At 42.8% G+C, this 17021-nt stretch overlaps 1 protein-coding gene across 3 annotated transcripts in view; it reads right to left on the bottom strand.

Annotated features, from left to right (window-relative positions):
* Positions 1–226: 226 nt before the first annotated feature.
* The window catches only part of AIFM2 (AIF family member 2), a 141750-nt gene continuing 124955 nt past the window's right edge, over positions 227–17021 (bottom strand). For all 3 annotated transcript variants that reach the window (XM_069753218.1, XM_069753221.1, XM_069753222.1), the window contains 2 exons: positions 638–838; positions 227–543 (listed from right to left, as the gene is read on the bottom strand). In XM_069753218.1, coding sequence (XP_069609319.1) covers positions 389–543; positions 638–838 — 356 coding nt within the window. In that variant the 3' untranslated portion in view covers positions 227–388. The remainder of the gene's footprint in view (positions 544–637; positions 839–17021) is intronic.

Raw genomic sequence — 17021 nt, 5'->3', positions numbered from 1 at the left:
GTCACCATTATGGGCATTAATTGACAATAATAGTCACATGCTTACACCGTCCAAGATGAAGAATGGAGAGTGAACTGAGTAACATTGGAAGAGGAGCAGTAGTGTTTGGTAGGTGAGAATGCTTTTTTTTTAATTATTAAGAAACTGTTTTATTAAACTTTGCTGCATGATTTAAAAAAAAAATGAAATCTTCATTCAGCTTTTCTTTTCCAGAAGGACAACCGCCTTTACAATAAAAATAATAATCTTTATTTTTATATAGCGCTAACATATTCCACAGCGCTTGGTTTATGGTTACCCTTTTCATTAAACACTTGCATATTAATATTCTCCGTACAGTAAATAATAAAGTGATGTTACTATGGGGTATCAGTGGAAGAAAAAAAAGTTATTTTGGCATCTTCTGCCCCATATCCTTCCAGCTTCTTGTAACCAGCACGTCTTTGCTTTTCACTGCAGTGACAAGACAACGTCCTATGTAGTAACCATTGAACTGACCGACTCCATCGTTTCGACCCATAGACACAAGCATAGTGACAGGACCTAAGGAGATAAAGAACATTATATGAATTTTAAATTATCTACTACCCAGCAGACAAATAGACAAAAAAGTTGGGGATTTTGAGCATACAAGTACCCGTTTTATAGGTCTTCAATTGTTTCTCCTGAAGACTGTGGATGATGTTGGTTACAGCAATCTTGGCATGCAAGCCTGCATGATAGGCCATTTTAGGTTCGCTTAAATCTGCACAATCTCCGACAGCATAAATATTATTATATCCTTCCACTTGAAGATAATCATTCACTTTTAAAGCTCCGTTGCTTGATACTTTATCACCTTAATGATAACAAAAAGTTATTTAGTTTTAAAAATAATAATTGTATAAAATATATTTGCATGCCAGTAAAAGACAAATAGCATGACTTGTCATCTGATAATATCGTATTTTACAAAATATTACCACATTTTTTGGAAATTCCTAATGGCTTATTCCCCACAAAATACCACTACAAATTGTAGATCTCAGCAAAATGAAAAGCTTTTCCCAACAGCAGGCTTAAATGGGTTTAACACTATTAGGCTGCCGTCACACTAGCAGTATTTGGTCAGTATTTTACATCAGTATTTGTAAGCCAAAACCAAGAGTGGAACAATTAGAGGGAAAGTATAATAGAAACATATGCACCACTTCTGCATTTATCACCCACTCCTGGTTTTGGCTTGCAAATACTGATGTAAAATACTGACCAAATACTGCTAGTGTGACGGCAGCCTTAGCGTGGAGACCTCCATGCATTGTGAGGAGCTTTCGTGTCTTCACGTCTGCAGCTTCCATCTCTACTTTTGGTCAGCACACTATGCCAGCAGTGTATCTGATAATTGGAAGGGAATATATACTGATGGTGCAGATTTTATTCTTCCCATTGAACTGGCTCTTCAGGACTTGTCAAGTCCTTAGATGGTATTTGGATTTTGCTGCTTTCCTTGCATCTTCATCATGGTTACAGTATCCCTGTGGGATGCCAAAGTACTTGTAGCATGTCTGTATATTTGCTTTGTGCATACTGGTAACTCCACTCCATTCGTCTTGACTACCTTGCCTCTCTTTGTTCTCAACCGGCTGCACTTTCCAGTCAAAAGGAGATCCCAATGTCTTTGTGTAGATCCTTGTCAGGTGGATCAGTGAATTGCTAGTTCGTTTTTCGCATACAGCTTGATGTCATGCACGTAGAGGAGATGGCTGATGGTGATTCCACTCTTGAACTTATACCCATAGCAAGACTATGTAATTATGTGACTGAGGGGGTTCAAGCCTATGCAGAACAGCAACAGGGACAGTGCATCACCTTGGTATATGCCGCATTTGATGGTCACTTGTGCTAGTTGTCTTGAGTTGATTTCCAATGTTGTTCTCCATAGCCCAATTGAGTTTCTGAGGAAGGTGCTGAATTTCTTGCTAACATTGTAGTGAGCCAAGCATTCACAGATCCATGTGTGTGGCATTGAGTAGTCAATCCAGGTTGTGCTGAGATTGGTCTGTCTGGATCTTGAGTCTTGGAGCAACTGGTCTATCTACTAGAGGCTGATGCTTAGAGCCTCTGGTGTTGGTCCCAATGCCTTTCTGAGCTAGATTCATGTACTGGTTCATATGGTTTTGTAGCTTGGTGGTTATGATGCCTGACAGGAGTTTCCATGTTGTTGTAAGGCAGGTTACTGGGCGGTACTTAGATGGAACTGTTCCTTTGTAAAAATCCTCCATGGTCAGCACTGTTCTTCCTTGTGTTAGCCAAGCTGGGTGGAGGCCTGCTTCTAGAGGTTGGTTCATCTGCTTTGCCATGAGTTCATGTACCGCTGTTAATTTCTTTAGCCAGTAGGTGTGGATCGTGCCTGGGCCAGGTGATGTCCAGCTCTTCATATTCTTGAAGAACACACACACACACACACACACACACACACATATATACTGTATATTTATTTAATTTTGTACTGGCTAACTCTCTCTGGTAGCCGCTTGAAACATGAAGCCACAGGGTTTGCTTTATACTTTATATAACACACAGAATAGTGTTTATTTCTACAAGTTGCACAGCACCAAAAAAAAACTAAAAACTCGGCTGTCTCATTATAGTGAATGGATCCCTTTGGGGTTTCATCTGAATCAAGTCATTCGGAGATTTACCGTATATAATAGAGTATAAGCCGAACCGAGTATAAGCTGAGGCACCTAATTTTGCCACGAAAAACTGGGAAAACTTATTGATTCAAGTATAAGCTCGGTATGCATTATCCCCTCATCCCTATCCTGGTATGCATTGTCCCCTCATCTCTATCCTAGTATGCATGGCTCCCCATCCCTGTATGCATGGCTCCTTATCCATGTCCTTGTATGCATGGCTCCCCATCCCTGTATGCATGGCTCCTTATCCCCCTATCCTTGTATGTATGGCTCCCCATAACTGTCCTTGTATGCATGGCTCCTATAAAAAAACACATCCTACTTACCTTCCCTGCGCGCCCTCGCTGCATCTTGTTCCGTGCCAGCAGCTCTTCTGGCTGATTGATCACGTGTCCTGGTTCATTAAGGTAATGAGTATTCATTCCACGACTATGGGAATGGAGAGAGGTGAATATTCATTACCTTAATGAGCAGGAGACACGTGATCGCTTGGCCGGAATAGCTGCTGGCACGGAACGAGATGCAGCGAGGGCGCACAGAGAAGGTAAGCAGGGTATGTGCTGGAAGCCAGCAGCTGGGCTGTAACTGTGCACGCTATAAGTGAAATGAATATTCACTGGCAACGCAGTGAATATTAATTACTCTTTAGCAGCGGGCACAGGCTTTAGCCACATCTGCCGACTCCTGCCTCTGTGACCCGCTGCTGCCCCTCTCCAGTCATCATTCTGGGACAATGACTCGTGTATAAGCTGAAGGGGGGGTGTTTTCAGCACATAAAACTGTGCTGAAAAACTTGGCTTATACACGAGTATATACGGTAGATGGAAACCCCGATGTAAGTGCTCAGCGTAGAGCACAGGATAAATATGATTCAAAATGTTAAGTAAAATGTTCCCAAACAAAAGCTTCAACTCAATCCCCAAAAGAAATTCAACAAATTCTGCACTCCCAAATCCAAACACCCCCACTTCTCTGAGGCAGTGTGCCTAAACCAGGGGTGTCAAACTGCATTCCTCGAGGGCCTCAAACCATGCGTGTTTTCAAGATTTCCTTAGCATTGCACAAGGTGCTGCAATCATTATGTGTGTAGGTGATTAAATTATCACCTGTGCAGTACAAGGAAATCCTGAAAACATGACCTGGTTGCAGCCCTCGAGGAATGCAGTTTGACACCCCTGGCCTAAACCACATTTAGAGTCAACATGTTTGGCATTTCTGTAGTGATAAGAGCCCGCCTGCTGTACGGGTTACAGGTCTCCAGAAACATGAGCTGGTCACTACCACGTACTGGGCACTACAACATACTAGACACTACAATGGCAGTTTGCATGCAATTTTCACTCAGCAACATCCACTGCTGCCTATTTCTGGAAAACACCCATGGAGTCAAAATCGTTACTAATGATGTTGATAATTTCCCAAAAGGGTATAATTTCCAAAATGGCCCACCTAGTTTACAGGTGCAGGTCTCCATATCCTATAGTTTCTCACCCCCCAAAAAGAAGTTCAGCAAATGTTGTGCTCCTGAATCCAAATGTGCCACCCTCTCTTCTGCGCCACAGGGCGCGCTTAAACCACATTTAGTGTCCACATGTGTTGCAAGTGTATAATTTCCAAAATGAGATCACTTGAGGGGGTATTCTGTGCTTCTAGCACTTAGGGGCTCTTTATATGGAGTCTGCAAACTATTCTATCAAAATCTCAACTCCAGCAGGCAAATAGTGCTCCGATTCTCGCCGTATGACCAAGCAATACTGTTCATTCATAAAAATATAGTTCCTACTCGAGTAGGTTATGAATAAGAAGTATCACTTCAAGATGTGTCAACCAGTACTTTGAATGTTTTATCTCTTGGGACTTTCTCCTTGGTTATTATACTTATCCATTTCTACACATGGTCTTTCTATGAAACTATATATTTATGTATGAATCATTCCTTGAATAAATGTACGCATTTTACTTGAAGTACTGGATGAACTCCTCTTTTTTACATGGACAATTATTTTTTCTTCACTGCCCAATTGTAAAAAATTATGTGGTACACTCGTGGTGTCAATATGATCACTGCATCTCTAGATTAATTCATTGAGAAGTGTAGTTTGTAAAATGGGGTCCTTTATAGGAGGTACTGCTGTTCTGGAACCTCAAGGGCTCTCCCAGTGTGTCATGGCACCTACAAACCATAACAATTAAATCTGCAATATAATATGGTGCTCCTTCCCTTCTGAGCTTTGTACTGTGCCTGAAAAGTAGTTCCAGATTACATGTAGGGTATTGGTGCAATAATGCGAAATTGCACAACAAGCTATGAGATCCATTTTTTCCTATTAGCACTTTTAAAAATTAAAAATGTGGGGCTAAAACAACATTTTAGCGTTAAAATTTTAATTATTCTTTCTTCACCGCCCAACGGTATAAATTTACAGTGGGGGAAATAAGTATTTGATCCCTTGCTGATTTTGTAAGTTTGCCCAATGACAAAGACATTAACAGTAATTTTAGGGTAGGTTAATTTTAACATTGAGAGATAGAATATAAAAAAAAAAAATCAAGAAAATCACATTGTATAAATAATATAAATTTGCATTTTGCAGTGAGAAATAAGTATTTGATCCCCTACCAACCATTAAGAGTTCTGGCTCCTACAGACCAGTTAGATGTTCCTAATCAACTCGTTACCTGCAATAAAGACAGATGTCTTACATAGCCACCTTTTTAAAAGACTCCTGACCACAGACTCAATTAGTCAGTCAGACTCTGACCTCTACAACATGGGCAAGACCAAAGTTTATAAGGATGTCAGGGACAAGATCATAGACCTGTAAATCGACATCAATCTGGGGCCCCATGCAAAATCTCACCTGGTGGGGTATCCTTGATCATGAGGAAGGTGAGAGATCAGCCTAAAACTACACGGGGGAAACTTGTAAATGATCTCAAGGCAGCTGTGACCACAGTCAACAAAGAAAACATTGGTAACACATTACGCCGTAAAGGTTTAAAATCCTGCACTGCCTGCAAGATTCCCCTTCTCAAGAAGGAACATGTGCAGGCCCATCTCAAGTTTACCAATGAACACCTGGATGATTCTGTGTGTGATTGGGAGAAGATGCTATGGTCAGATGAGACAAAAATTGAGCTCTTTGGCATTAACTCAACTTGCCGTGTTTGAAGGAAAAGAAATGCTGCCTATGACACAAAGAACACTGTCCCCCACTGTCAAGCATGGAGTTGGAAACATTATGTTTTGGGGGTGTTTCTCTGCTAAGGGCACAGGACTACTTCACTGCATCAGTGGGAGAATGGATGGAGCCATGTACCATAAAATCCTGATTGACAATCTCCTTTTATCCGCCAGGACATTAAAAATGGGTCATGGCTGGGTCTTCCAGCAAGACAATAGCCCAAAACATACAGCCAAGGCAACAAAGAAGTGGCTCAAAAAGAAGCACATTGGGGGCGTGGCCTGGGCGCTTGTCATGTATGAAGCAGGAGCTCAGAGCTCCCACCAAGACACATCCAAAAGCGACTAAAAAGCGGATTGGAGTATCGGATATCACCTCCTAGGCTCCTCTAAAGCCTCCCTGAGAGTCTTGGGATCACCTTGGTACCATTATTTAGCTTTTGGACACTTACAAAGACCACTTTCCCTCCTGATCTGTGGCCCACAGTGGAGGGGGTGAGGCGGAGGGATACCTCACAAGAATATCTCATCCGGTGAAGCAAAAGACTCAGAATTTTTGCAAGTCCGGATCAAAATTGGAGCCCAATAGCCACAGGTATTCTTTACCTGTCTTTATTGAGGAGGCACAACACTTACATTTGGAGTTACATCCCCAGAGCTGCCATCAGCGTCGCAGAGGCGGAAGGATACCCGCTCAATACATAGTGGCATGGAGGACTAAAAAGTAGTGCAGCACTATACGGATTCCAAGAGGAAATCGGCAAAAATCCCTCTGATTAATCCCACAGCCCCAGGAGGTTGCCTTTCGTCCCTCTAGTGAGGATACGAGGAAGAAGGTGCACACCGTGCTGCATAGAACAACTGCTATAGAAGAGGAGAGGCGGAAGGATACACCCGGTCACCACAGGAGAACAGGTGGACTGAAAGTGTGCCGATTACTTGGCACACCAAGGTACAGCAGTTTTCTTCCCCTACCCCTGGGGGTCTATTTCGCACTGTTTCTGGGGAGGCACAGGCAAGAGATCGCTGCAATATCATAATAACAAGATCGCAGCAGCCGGCGGAGGGATCTCAATATTGGAGCCGCACAACACTATATAGTTCCGGGACTAAGGACAAATTGTGAGCCTCCTAAGGGGCACAGGGGGATCGGTACGGTGCGCATAGGGTGGAGGGACTTAAGTAATATCCCCCCCTGGTTTTAAACCCCCCTAAATAAATAAATAAGACACAAAATAGTCCCTGCTGCAGCCCAGAATTAGTGAGACACTGGAATAATCATTAAAGGTCTCTGCTGCCATCTTGTGGCGAAATCTGGAATAACACCAGACTCCTATTACTTCCATTACCTTTGGATTTTAGGATCCAGCTCACGGGGCTTGGCTCACGGCCCCCTTGAATATAGGGAACTCGGCCCGGGGTGGGCTTGCTAATGGGGTGCTAGGCTCTATGGAGTGACCACCCCACCCCCCATATCCCACCACTACCTTGGACACACAGTGCTTACTATAGACATCTATGGGAAAAACCAGAAAGATCCCTGAACAGAATACAAAATCGGTTGGGGAAATTACCTCTGAAGACATGAAACGTTATCTAAATTCAACTCCCCAGACTAGGAATACAAGGTCTGCAATGACTTCTACTACTAACCGTGATAACTCCCCGTCCGGGGATTCAGTGGGCACACGTAGCTCGTCGGCTGACGGCTTCGATGAGGACACCGCAGATTCGGAGGAAATGAGCATCGCAGAATTGAGCAAGTACATCAAAGCCCTACCTACCAAAAAAGACCTTGAAGGATTCGCCTGCAGGCTTGAAAATACATATAAGGAAGAAATCCACAACTTGCAGAAAGAATTTACCACACGAATAGAGGACGTGGAAAAAACACACGAGAATATCTTTCGAGAACTGCAGGCCCTTAGGGACCTCTTAATAGATCATACTCTCAAACTAGAAGATATCTCATCTGGAATGGAGGACCTCGAAAACCGCAATAGACGGAATAACATTCGTATACGAGGCCTCCCAGAATCTGTCGGTTTTTCTGATTTGGACCGTACAGTACAAAATATCTTCTTAGACCTGCTGGACGATAAGGATGGTGGCTGTATCGAGTTCGATAGGATCCATCGCGCTTTGGGTCCTAAACCTACTTCCGATTCTCGACCACGTGATGTTATATGTAGAATCCACTACTATAGAATCAGAGAAGCCATAATGACGGCTGCCAGGAAAAAAGAAGTCATCAGATTTGAGGACCACCCAATCTTAATCCTTTCTGATCTATCTAGACGTACTTTATTACTGCACAGAGCTCTAAAACCATTATTGGCCGAACTTAAGAGAAGAGACATCCCATATAGATGGGGGTTCCCGTTCCAATTAACGGCCTCTAAGGGAGGCAAGTCGGCTTCTTTTCGAAGGCTTTGTGACTTAACTACTTTCCTGGGCACCTTCGAACTTCCTATGGTAAATCTTCCTGAGTGGCCCGTGAGCCCAACACTCCCTGAAGCTCCTCCAAAATGGCTCAAGGTTCAACAAACCAAAAAACGAGACAACAAGCGGGTTCCATCTGACCCGCCTTGAGAACTTAGCATCCTGGTTTGGTGGTACAGAAAGGCGAGCTTGGCCTACTGATGGAGTGGGTTTCGTTTGAGGGCTTTTATAGTCTGGTTTTTCTCTTTTTTGTATTTTCGTTATGTCGGTTATGATAGTCTGGCATTTATTGCCTAGTTTTATTATGTTTGCACTTTATTCTCATGTTCTCAGTGTTTTAGGTGCAGGTGTTGCAGATTGTGAGAAGTCATAGGCCCGTAGCGGGGGCTTTCCCTCCAGACCCTTCCCTTCCCCCTCTCCTAGGTATCCCTTTCCCTTCCCTTCTTCCACCTCTCCTCCCTCCCCCCCCTCACCACCCCTTTTCCCTACCTCTCCTACCCTCTCTTCCTATCCCTCCCCTCTTTCTCCTTACCTTTCTGGAGGATTCGCCTGTACAGGCAGGCCTATGCTTACATTTTCCATGATTCATATTCAGACTTGACTTCACACTTGGGTTTCTGCACTGACAATTAATTACCTTGTTACTTTATATGACATATTTAATTTGATGTTTTGACATGTGTCCAACGGATATTTCTTATGTTTTCTTGGGTGGGTGGGTGTGTGGGGGGCTCATGGTTCCTCCTTGGGCTTCCTTCCCTTTGGTTGGGTTCTCAGGTAGTATACTACCAAAACTTGTCTTACTGTAGTTAGAGCTACAAGGCTCTGGCTTTGTAGCAATTATAGATATGTTTTGTTTTTTCTTTGTTTCTCTTCTTTTTTTCTCTACTCCCTTTCCTTTTCTTCCCCTTTCTAAATACTTCCTCTCCATGCGGGTGCTCCTTCCGGGCGGATCAATAAAAATTTGCTGCACAGTGGCGCATTCAGATTATGGGTAAATTAAAGTTTTGCTCCTTTAATGTAAAGGGGCTAAATATTCCTGAAAAAAGGAGACAGGTCCTATACACAAGTCATAAACAGCAGGTTTCGGTCCTGATGCTCCAGGAGACGCATTTTAAAACTGGGGCTGTCCCCCCCTTGTGTTTCAAAATATTACCCCAAATGGTACCACAGTTCCAATCCGCATGCCAAATCTAAGGGTGTCTCGATAGCTTTTCATAAAAACTTTGTGCCGGAAGTGCTGAGTTCCTCTATAGACCCAGATGGTAGATACGTGTTTTTAAAAATTTCCTGTGATGCACGTCAATTGGTCTTGGCTAATGTCTATTTTCCGAATCAAGGTCAGCAGAGCTTCAGTGCGGAGTGTGGGAGGCGCCTCGGGGAATTCGCTGGCTCCTCTCCTGTGATACTGGGGGGCGATTTCAACATTCCCATGAATCCGGCGGTAGACGTCTCTTCGGGTAAGACTTCATACTCGCTTTCTTCTATTGCTCGGATTAGGAAACAAATGCGAGACATGAGACTAGTTGACATTTGGAGGGTACTTCACCCGGGTACAAAGGACTACAGCTTTTTCTCACAAGTGCATAACACTTACAGCAGAATTGACTACTTTTTTATCTCACACAACCTGCTGGACCTCCCAGTGGAGGCAGAGGTGGGTTCGATATTGTGGTCGGACCATACCCCGATATTTCTTTCAATTCTGTTCCATTCTAATACAAAATCGGGCTTCTCGTGGCACCTGAATGAGAACTTGCTCCAGGATGCCCAATGCAAAACCGATGTGGAAAAGACGATATCCAATTTTGTAGCGGACCATGTGGGGGACACCACATCTTCTCCTTTGAAATGGGAGGCCCTGAAAAGCGTGATACGGGGAGTTCTTATTTCACATGGCGCGCGCTTGAAGAGGGAGAGGGTCGCAGAAATAATTAAACTCTCAGACCAAATTCATAAATTAGAAACGCAACACAAAAGAGATCTCAATGAGGTTACATTCGCACACTTGTCCACAATCAGGCAAAAGTTGCTCACCTTACTGGACCAAAAGTCACGCTACCTCAGGGAAAGGCTCCGAAATCGCTTTTACCATCATGGAAACAAAAGCGGCAAGATCTTGGCTAGATACATTAACCCACGAGGCCCAAATACATTTATTCCCTTCATTAAAAATGGGAAAGGGGAAAAGTTATATAGTACCAGAGACATCACCTCGAGCTTCAGTGATTACTACAAAGACTTATACAACATAGATGGCCACTACAAAGATCTATCCACATCCGCTCTCCATAACAAAATTAATACGTATTTACAGCAAAACAATATACCCCTTCTACCGGAGGACGAGATTCTGGGCCTAGAGGGGGAGTTTACACTGGAGGAGGTTTTGGAGACTATCAAAGGCCTGAAACAAGGGAAAAGTCCAGGTCCAGACGGGTACTCAGCCAGTTTTTATAAATCATTCTCCTCATTATTGAGCCCGATTTTTCTTGAAGTGTGTAATTCGGTCTCCTCGGGTGGTTCCTTTCCCCCTCAGGCTTTGGCCGCTCATATCACGGTCATACCAAAACCAGATAAAGACCCCTCGTTATGTAATAACTATCGTCCAATATCTCTTATAAATTTAGACATTAAAATCTACGCGAAGATGATTGCAATTAGATTGAGCCCTCTCCTTCCAAACGTGATAAACCAAGACCAGGTTGGTTTTGTCCCAGGTAGGGAGGCGCGTGATAACACCATTAGGACCATCTCTTTGATAGACAGGGCGGGACGGGAGGGGGGTGATCCCATGTGTATCCTGTCGATCGATGCTGAGAAGGCCTTCGACAGGGTACACTGGGAGTTTTTGTTCCGGGCCCTGGCGGGGATTGGCCTGGGAGAAAATATGATGCATAGAATAAAGGCCTTATATACCTCCCCTAACGCCCAGGTGAAGGTGAATAGCACCCTTTCAGACACGTTCGAGATACGGAATGGTACGAGGCAGGGGTGCCCGCTCTCCCCTCTCCTATATATCCTGTCAATGGAATATCTGGCCACCGCCATACGCAATAACCCCTCCATAAGAGGAGTTAAATTAAGATCAGAGGAACACAAGTTGGCGCTTTTTGCCGATGATATCCTCTTATATGTTACCTCCCCCATAACTAGCATACCCAATATCATTTTAGAATTTTCGAAATTCGGTCACCTAAGCAATTTTAAAATTAATTCCCACAAATCCATGGCCTTAAACATATCCCTACCACCACCTGAGGTAAGTGGGCTGCGAGCCTCTTTCCCGTTTGGTTGGCGCTTCGATTCACTTCCATATCTGGGGATCAGAATAACAGCCAAAACATCTGGTTTGTACGATGCAAACTTTAAAAAGGCGTTGCAAAAAGCGGAGCTGGACTTAGAGAAGTGGCATAAACTTCAACTGTCTTGGTTTGGTAGAGTTAATGTAATTAAAATGGACTTATTGCCTCGCCTTTTATATTATTTCCAGACAATCCCGTTATATCTTCCCGTGTCCTTCTCGCGACTCAAGAAAGCGGTCATCCGATTGGTCTGGTCTCATGCTAGATCAAGAATATCACATTTTGTATTAAGCAGGTCCAAGAGGAGGGGGGGAATTGGCCTACCAGACTTCCTAGTATATAGTCGTGCCTCATTAGGTACTTGCATTTTAGACTTATACCACAGCAGTAACAACAAGAAATGGGTGGGCCTGGAGGGTGATCTCGTTGGCGGGGATCCTCAGACGATACTATGGAACACGGGAGGGGGGGGTTGAGGTCGAATCTTCCATTCATGACTAGGAACATGCTTCTACTTGTACGACAGAGTGGCAGAAATACTATAACCTCTACAGTCCCGGGTCCACTAACCCCAATTTACGACAATCCTCAATTCCCCGCAGGTCTCCGTAGGGAAAATTTCCTGAGTAAAAACAGAGCCTCAAGACCCATTATATTTGACTTCATAAATCAGACAGGTATTAAGTCCCTACACGAAACATACCAGGGGGGGGGGAACCTCCTGAGGGCTCTTGGTTCTTTTACGAACAGCTAAAGAGCTTCATAGGCACATCATTTAAACTTAATAAGTCCATGGGGGTGTTAACCCCTTTCGAGAAAATTTGTCTCGCTGAGGAGCCCCCGTCTCGTAAGGTGTCCCTCCTATATAATCTTTTCCAGGAGAGCCAGACCCCAACACATGACTTCCCAACATTTTTCTCAAGATGGGAGAGTGACTTGGGGATTTCATTGTCCCAGGAGAAAAGAGATAAGATTTTTCTGTTCACCTTTAGGACTTCGCTGTCGGCTGTGTCACAGGAGAGGAGTTACAAGGTTCTGTCGAGGTGGTATAGATGCCCCTGCCAGGTTCATGCTATGTTGGAGATGCACATCAGAAAAAGGGACTTATGTCCATATCTGGTGGGAATGTCCACCCATAAAGAAATTCTGGATGTTAGTTTTTGATCTCCATAACAAATTATCCTTTCGCAAAATACAACCCACAGTGGAACTAGCCCTCTTGTCTCTGTGTGACATGTCGATATCTGGTTTTAAGAGGAGTCTTCTCAGACATTTTCTCACGGCTGCCAGGAATTTGATTCCTAGATACTGGAAGCAAGATCGTTACCCCTCAGGCTCCGATTTTGTTGCGGAGCTTAACAACATTTACAGAATGGAACAATTGATAAGTGAATCCATGGGGGATTCGACAAAATTTTTTAACACTTGGGCTTCATGGATTGTATTCAGGGAGACCCCAGAGTTGGACGTATGGTTGTCCAGGTCCTAATTCATATCTGGAGCCGATATGGGATCGTTCGCGTAATGGTTGTTGCCCCTGTCCTCTGGCCTGCCGTCGTGGCTTAAAGCCAATATTGGTGACTCAATGATCTTCTCTCCACTACATGAGGCCTGGGGTCAGCCCGGAAGGAGTGCCGCATTCCTCATACCTAGTGTACCCTCTTACCTTCGCCCGCTTTCCTTTCCCCTCCCTCCCTCCCCTTTCCTCCACCCCCCCCCCTTTTTTTTTCTCTTTCTCTTTCTTTCTTTTTCTTTTCTTTCTTTCCTTCTCTTTCCATTTCTTTAATTCTTTCTACTTCTGCTTACTTCTTATATCTAACGACATTCTATACTAATATAAATGATTAAATATAGCTAGTAATGCTTGATTGCCTTTGATGCTGTTTATATGTTTCAACTATGAAAAATATCATTGTTAACTTGAAAGTGTTATCGTTGGCAGTGGCCAACTACATTTAATATTTGCTGAGACTTTCTCTTTTTGTATGATCTACGGGTTGTACCCCGTTGAGTTTAACAATTGTCTCAGCACTGTACCATTGTTTGTATTGTTTATTTGCTTCAATAAACCTGATTTATACAAAAAAAAGAAGCACATTAAGGTCATGGAGTGGCCTAGCCTGTCTCCAGACCTTAATCTCATAGAAAACTTATGGAGGGAGTTGAAGCTCCGAGTTTCCAAGCGACAGCCTCAAAATATTAATGATTTAGAGATGATCTGTAAAGAGGAGTGGACCAAAATTGCTCCTGACATGTGCGCAAACCTCATCTTCAACTACAAAAAAGTCTGACTGCTGTGCTTGCTAACAAGGGTTTTGCCACAAGTATTAAGTCTTGTTTACCAAAGGGATCAAATATTTATTTCTCATTGCAAAATGCAAATAAATTTATATAATTTAAACAATGTGATTTTCTGGATTTTATTTTTGATATCTTATCTCTCAATGTTAAAATTATCCTACCCTTAAAATAATAGACTGTTCATGTCTTTGTCAGTAGGCAAAGTTAGAAAATCAGCAAGGGATCAAATACTTATTTCCCTCACTGTATGTGAGGCACATGTGGTGTCAACATGCTCACTGCACCCCTAGATAAATTCATTGAGAGGTGTAGTTTGTAAAATTACATCACTTATAGGGGGTTTATGCTGTTCCGTCACCTCAGGAGCTCTGCCAACGTGACATGGCATGCTCAAACCATTCCAACAAAATCTGAACTCCAATATGGTGCTTCTTCCCTTCTGAGATTTGCACTGTGCCTCAAAAGTAATTTTCAACTAGGTTTGTGGTTTAGTCGCACTCAGGAGAAATTAAACAACAAATTGTGTGGTGCATTTGCTCCTGATACCCTTGGAAAAATAAAAAAAATTAGGTCTAAAAGAATATTTTTGTGCAAAAAATGTGATTTTTCTTCATCTTGACTGCTCTACCTTACAAATTTTTGTGAAGCACTCGGGGGTTCAAAGTGCTCACCATACATCTAGATACATTTGTTGAGGGATCTAGCTTCCAAAATGGGGTCACTTGTGGGAGGTTTCCACTGTATAGGCACATCAGAAGCTCTCCAAACAAGAAATGGTATCAGCTAATTATTCCTGCCAATTTTGTGCTCCAAAAGTCAAATGGCACTCCTCGCCTGCCGGGCCCTGCCGTGCACCCAAACAGTAGTTTTACCCCACATAAGGGATACCGATGTACTGAGGAGAAGAGATGTACAACAAATTTTGTGGTCCATTTTCTCATGTTACCCTTTTGAAAATAAACTAATTGGGGCTAAAAGAACATTTTCGTGGGAAAGGTGTGATTTTTTTATTTTCAAAGCTCTACGTTATAAATTTCTGTGAAGCACATTGTGGGGCTCTTCAAATGTGACATGGCATCTGCTCTCGAATCCAGTCATTTTTGCATTCAAAAAGTCAAATGGTTCTCCTTCCCCTTCCAAGCCTTGACGTGCACTCAAACAGTAGTGTTTCCCCACATATGGGGTATTGGCGTTCTCAGGAAAAATTGCACAAGAAATTTTGAGGTTCATTTTCTCCTGTTACCATTGTGAAAATAAAAAGACCCCCAAAGTCACTTCAAATGTGATATAGTTTTGTAAATTTTGCTTGAAAAACCAGAAACTGCCAATTTTTAATCCTTATCACTCTCTAACGAAAGAAAAATTGTTTCAAAAATTGTGCTGATTTAAATTAGACATGTGGGAAATGTTATATATTAACTATTTTGTGTGACATAACTTTCTGTTTTAAGGGCATAAGAATTAAAAGTTTGAAAATTGTGAAATTTTCGACGAATTTCCACTATTTTCACAAAGAAAGGCAAGTCGCATCAAGCAAATTTTACCACTATGATGAAGTATAATATGTCACAAAAAAAGACCTCAGAATCACTGGGATACGTTAAAGAGTTCCAGCGTTATTACCTCATAAAGTGACACTGGTCAGATTTTAAAAAATCAAGCCCGGTCTTTAACCTACAAAATAACTCGGTTCTTAAAGGGTTTTTCCCAAGAACAAAAGTCGATTTTAATCAATAGATCTTGGAATAATAATAAGTTCCACAGTTGGATGTGTTTAAAAAAAATATGTTCCTGTGCTGAGAATCTTATAAATGTGATTGTGCTGAGTAATGGCTATGTCTGACCATATAGGAACATGGTCTGAGCATACCACAGCTCCTGGGCAGGGAAGGATGCAAAAGAGAGTATACAAACAGGACAGCAGGGAATCCCAGCTGATTATTTTTGTGAGGTAAAACATTTAAATGCCTGTTTTTAAACAATGTTTTACTTCAAAGGAAGAATAATTAGGACCCTGTGATGTGATGTAATGTATGTATGCTTTTTTCTCCCCCCACTGCCCAGCAGATGTGGGCAAACACTTTTTCACAGAAGTCTATGTATTTAAATGCCTTAAGGGCACACTAGACAATACACTATATACACACACTGGTTATACATATACAATGGTCAGATGTGCAAAAATGGGTGAAATGCTAAAGATATAAGCAGATGAATCATGTCAATTACTGGTTTAATGTTCCACCAGTTGTGCGCCAGGCCGCGTAGGGCATGGGTTGCCAGCTGGTTCCTAGTTCTTTCACAGCACGTCCCTTGACATGGCCCCCACTTTCGATGTGAACAGCAAGCATAACAGAGAGAGAACATATGGCCTTACACAAGCCTTTATTCCCATTGGTGGGTAACACCCTTTTCCGCCCCTGGGAGGGTTATTATCCCCCTCCCCTAGAGGTTGGTAGCTAAATCTCCCAAAACCTATGACAGATCATAACTTCCTTACAGAAGGGCTGCGGTTCTGACACCATCGGATCTGGCCGGGCTGCCGTTATGCTTGGAGACCCAACACTGCTTTGCTACCTGGCTCCTACAAGCCATTCTATATATCTCCCCACCCTGGGGTGCTATAACGGATTGAGATCCTGGAAGGCGTTCGGCTCATTGCAGAGATCTCGATAATGTAACTGGTGTGTGGCTAGGACATACCATAAGTCCACATTGAATGTCAGAAATTAAAGAACAGAGTCAGCTCACCAAGATGCACGCACCTTGTTGCAAGGAAATGCCCGAAGTCATCCTACTCAGGGACGTGAGTAAACAAAAGCAGTAAAGGCAAAATTTCTCCAGCATAGGGTGGCTTATACCATTATTAAGGCTCTCCGCTGAAACATGTCAGTTTATACTGTTATACATCTCTTCTTTGTGTCCAGATAGCAATGTTTTTATATCTGGACTATTAAAAGTAAATGTTTAACTTATCAACGCTGTCAAATTACCCTACACTGGAGAAATCTTGCCTTTACTGCATAAGTCCACATTCTCCTTATGAAATAATAGCTGATTGAACAAAGCTATTAGACAGCATGGTATCAAAAGGGGGTCTTACTGTAAGAT

This window comes from Ranitomeya imitator, chromosome 2, assembly GCF_032444005.1.
Source record: "Ranitomeya imitator isolate aRanImi1 chromosome 2, aRanImi1.pri, whole genome shotgun sequence".
Lineage (NCBI taxonomy): Eukaryota > Metazoa > Chordata > Amphibia > Anura > Dendrobatidae > Ranitomeya > Ranitomeya imitator.
The sequence above is the reverse complement of the archived record's forward strand: the minus strand, read 5'-3'. Positions and strand labels throughout refer to the sequence as shown.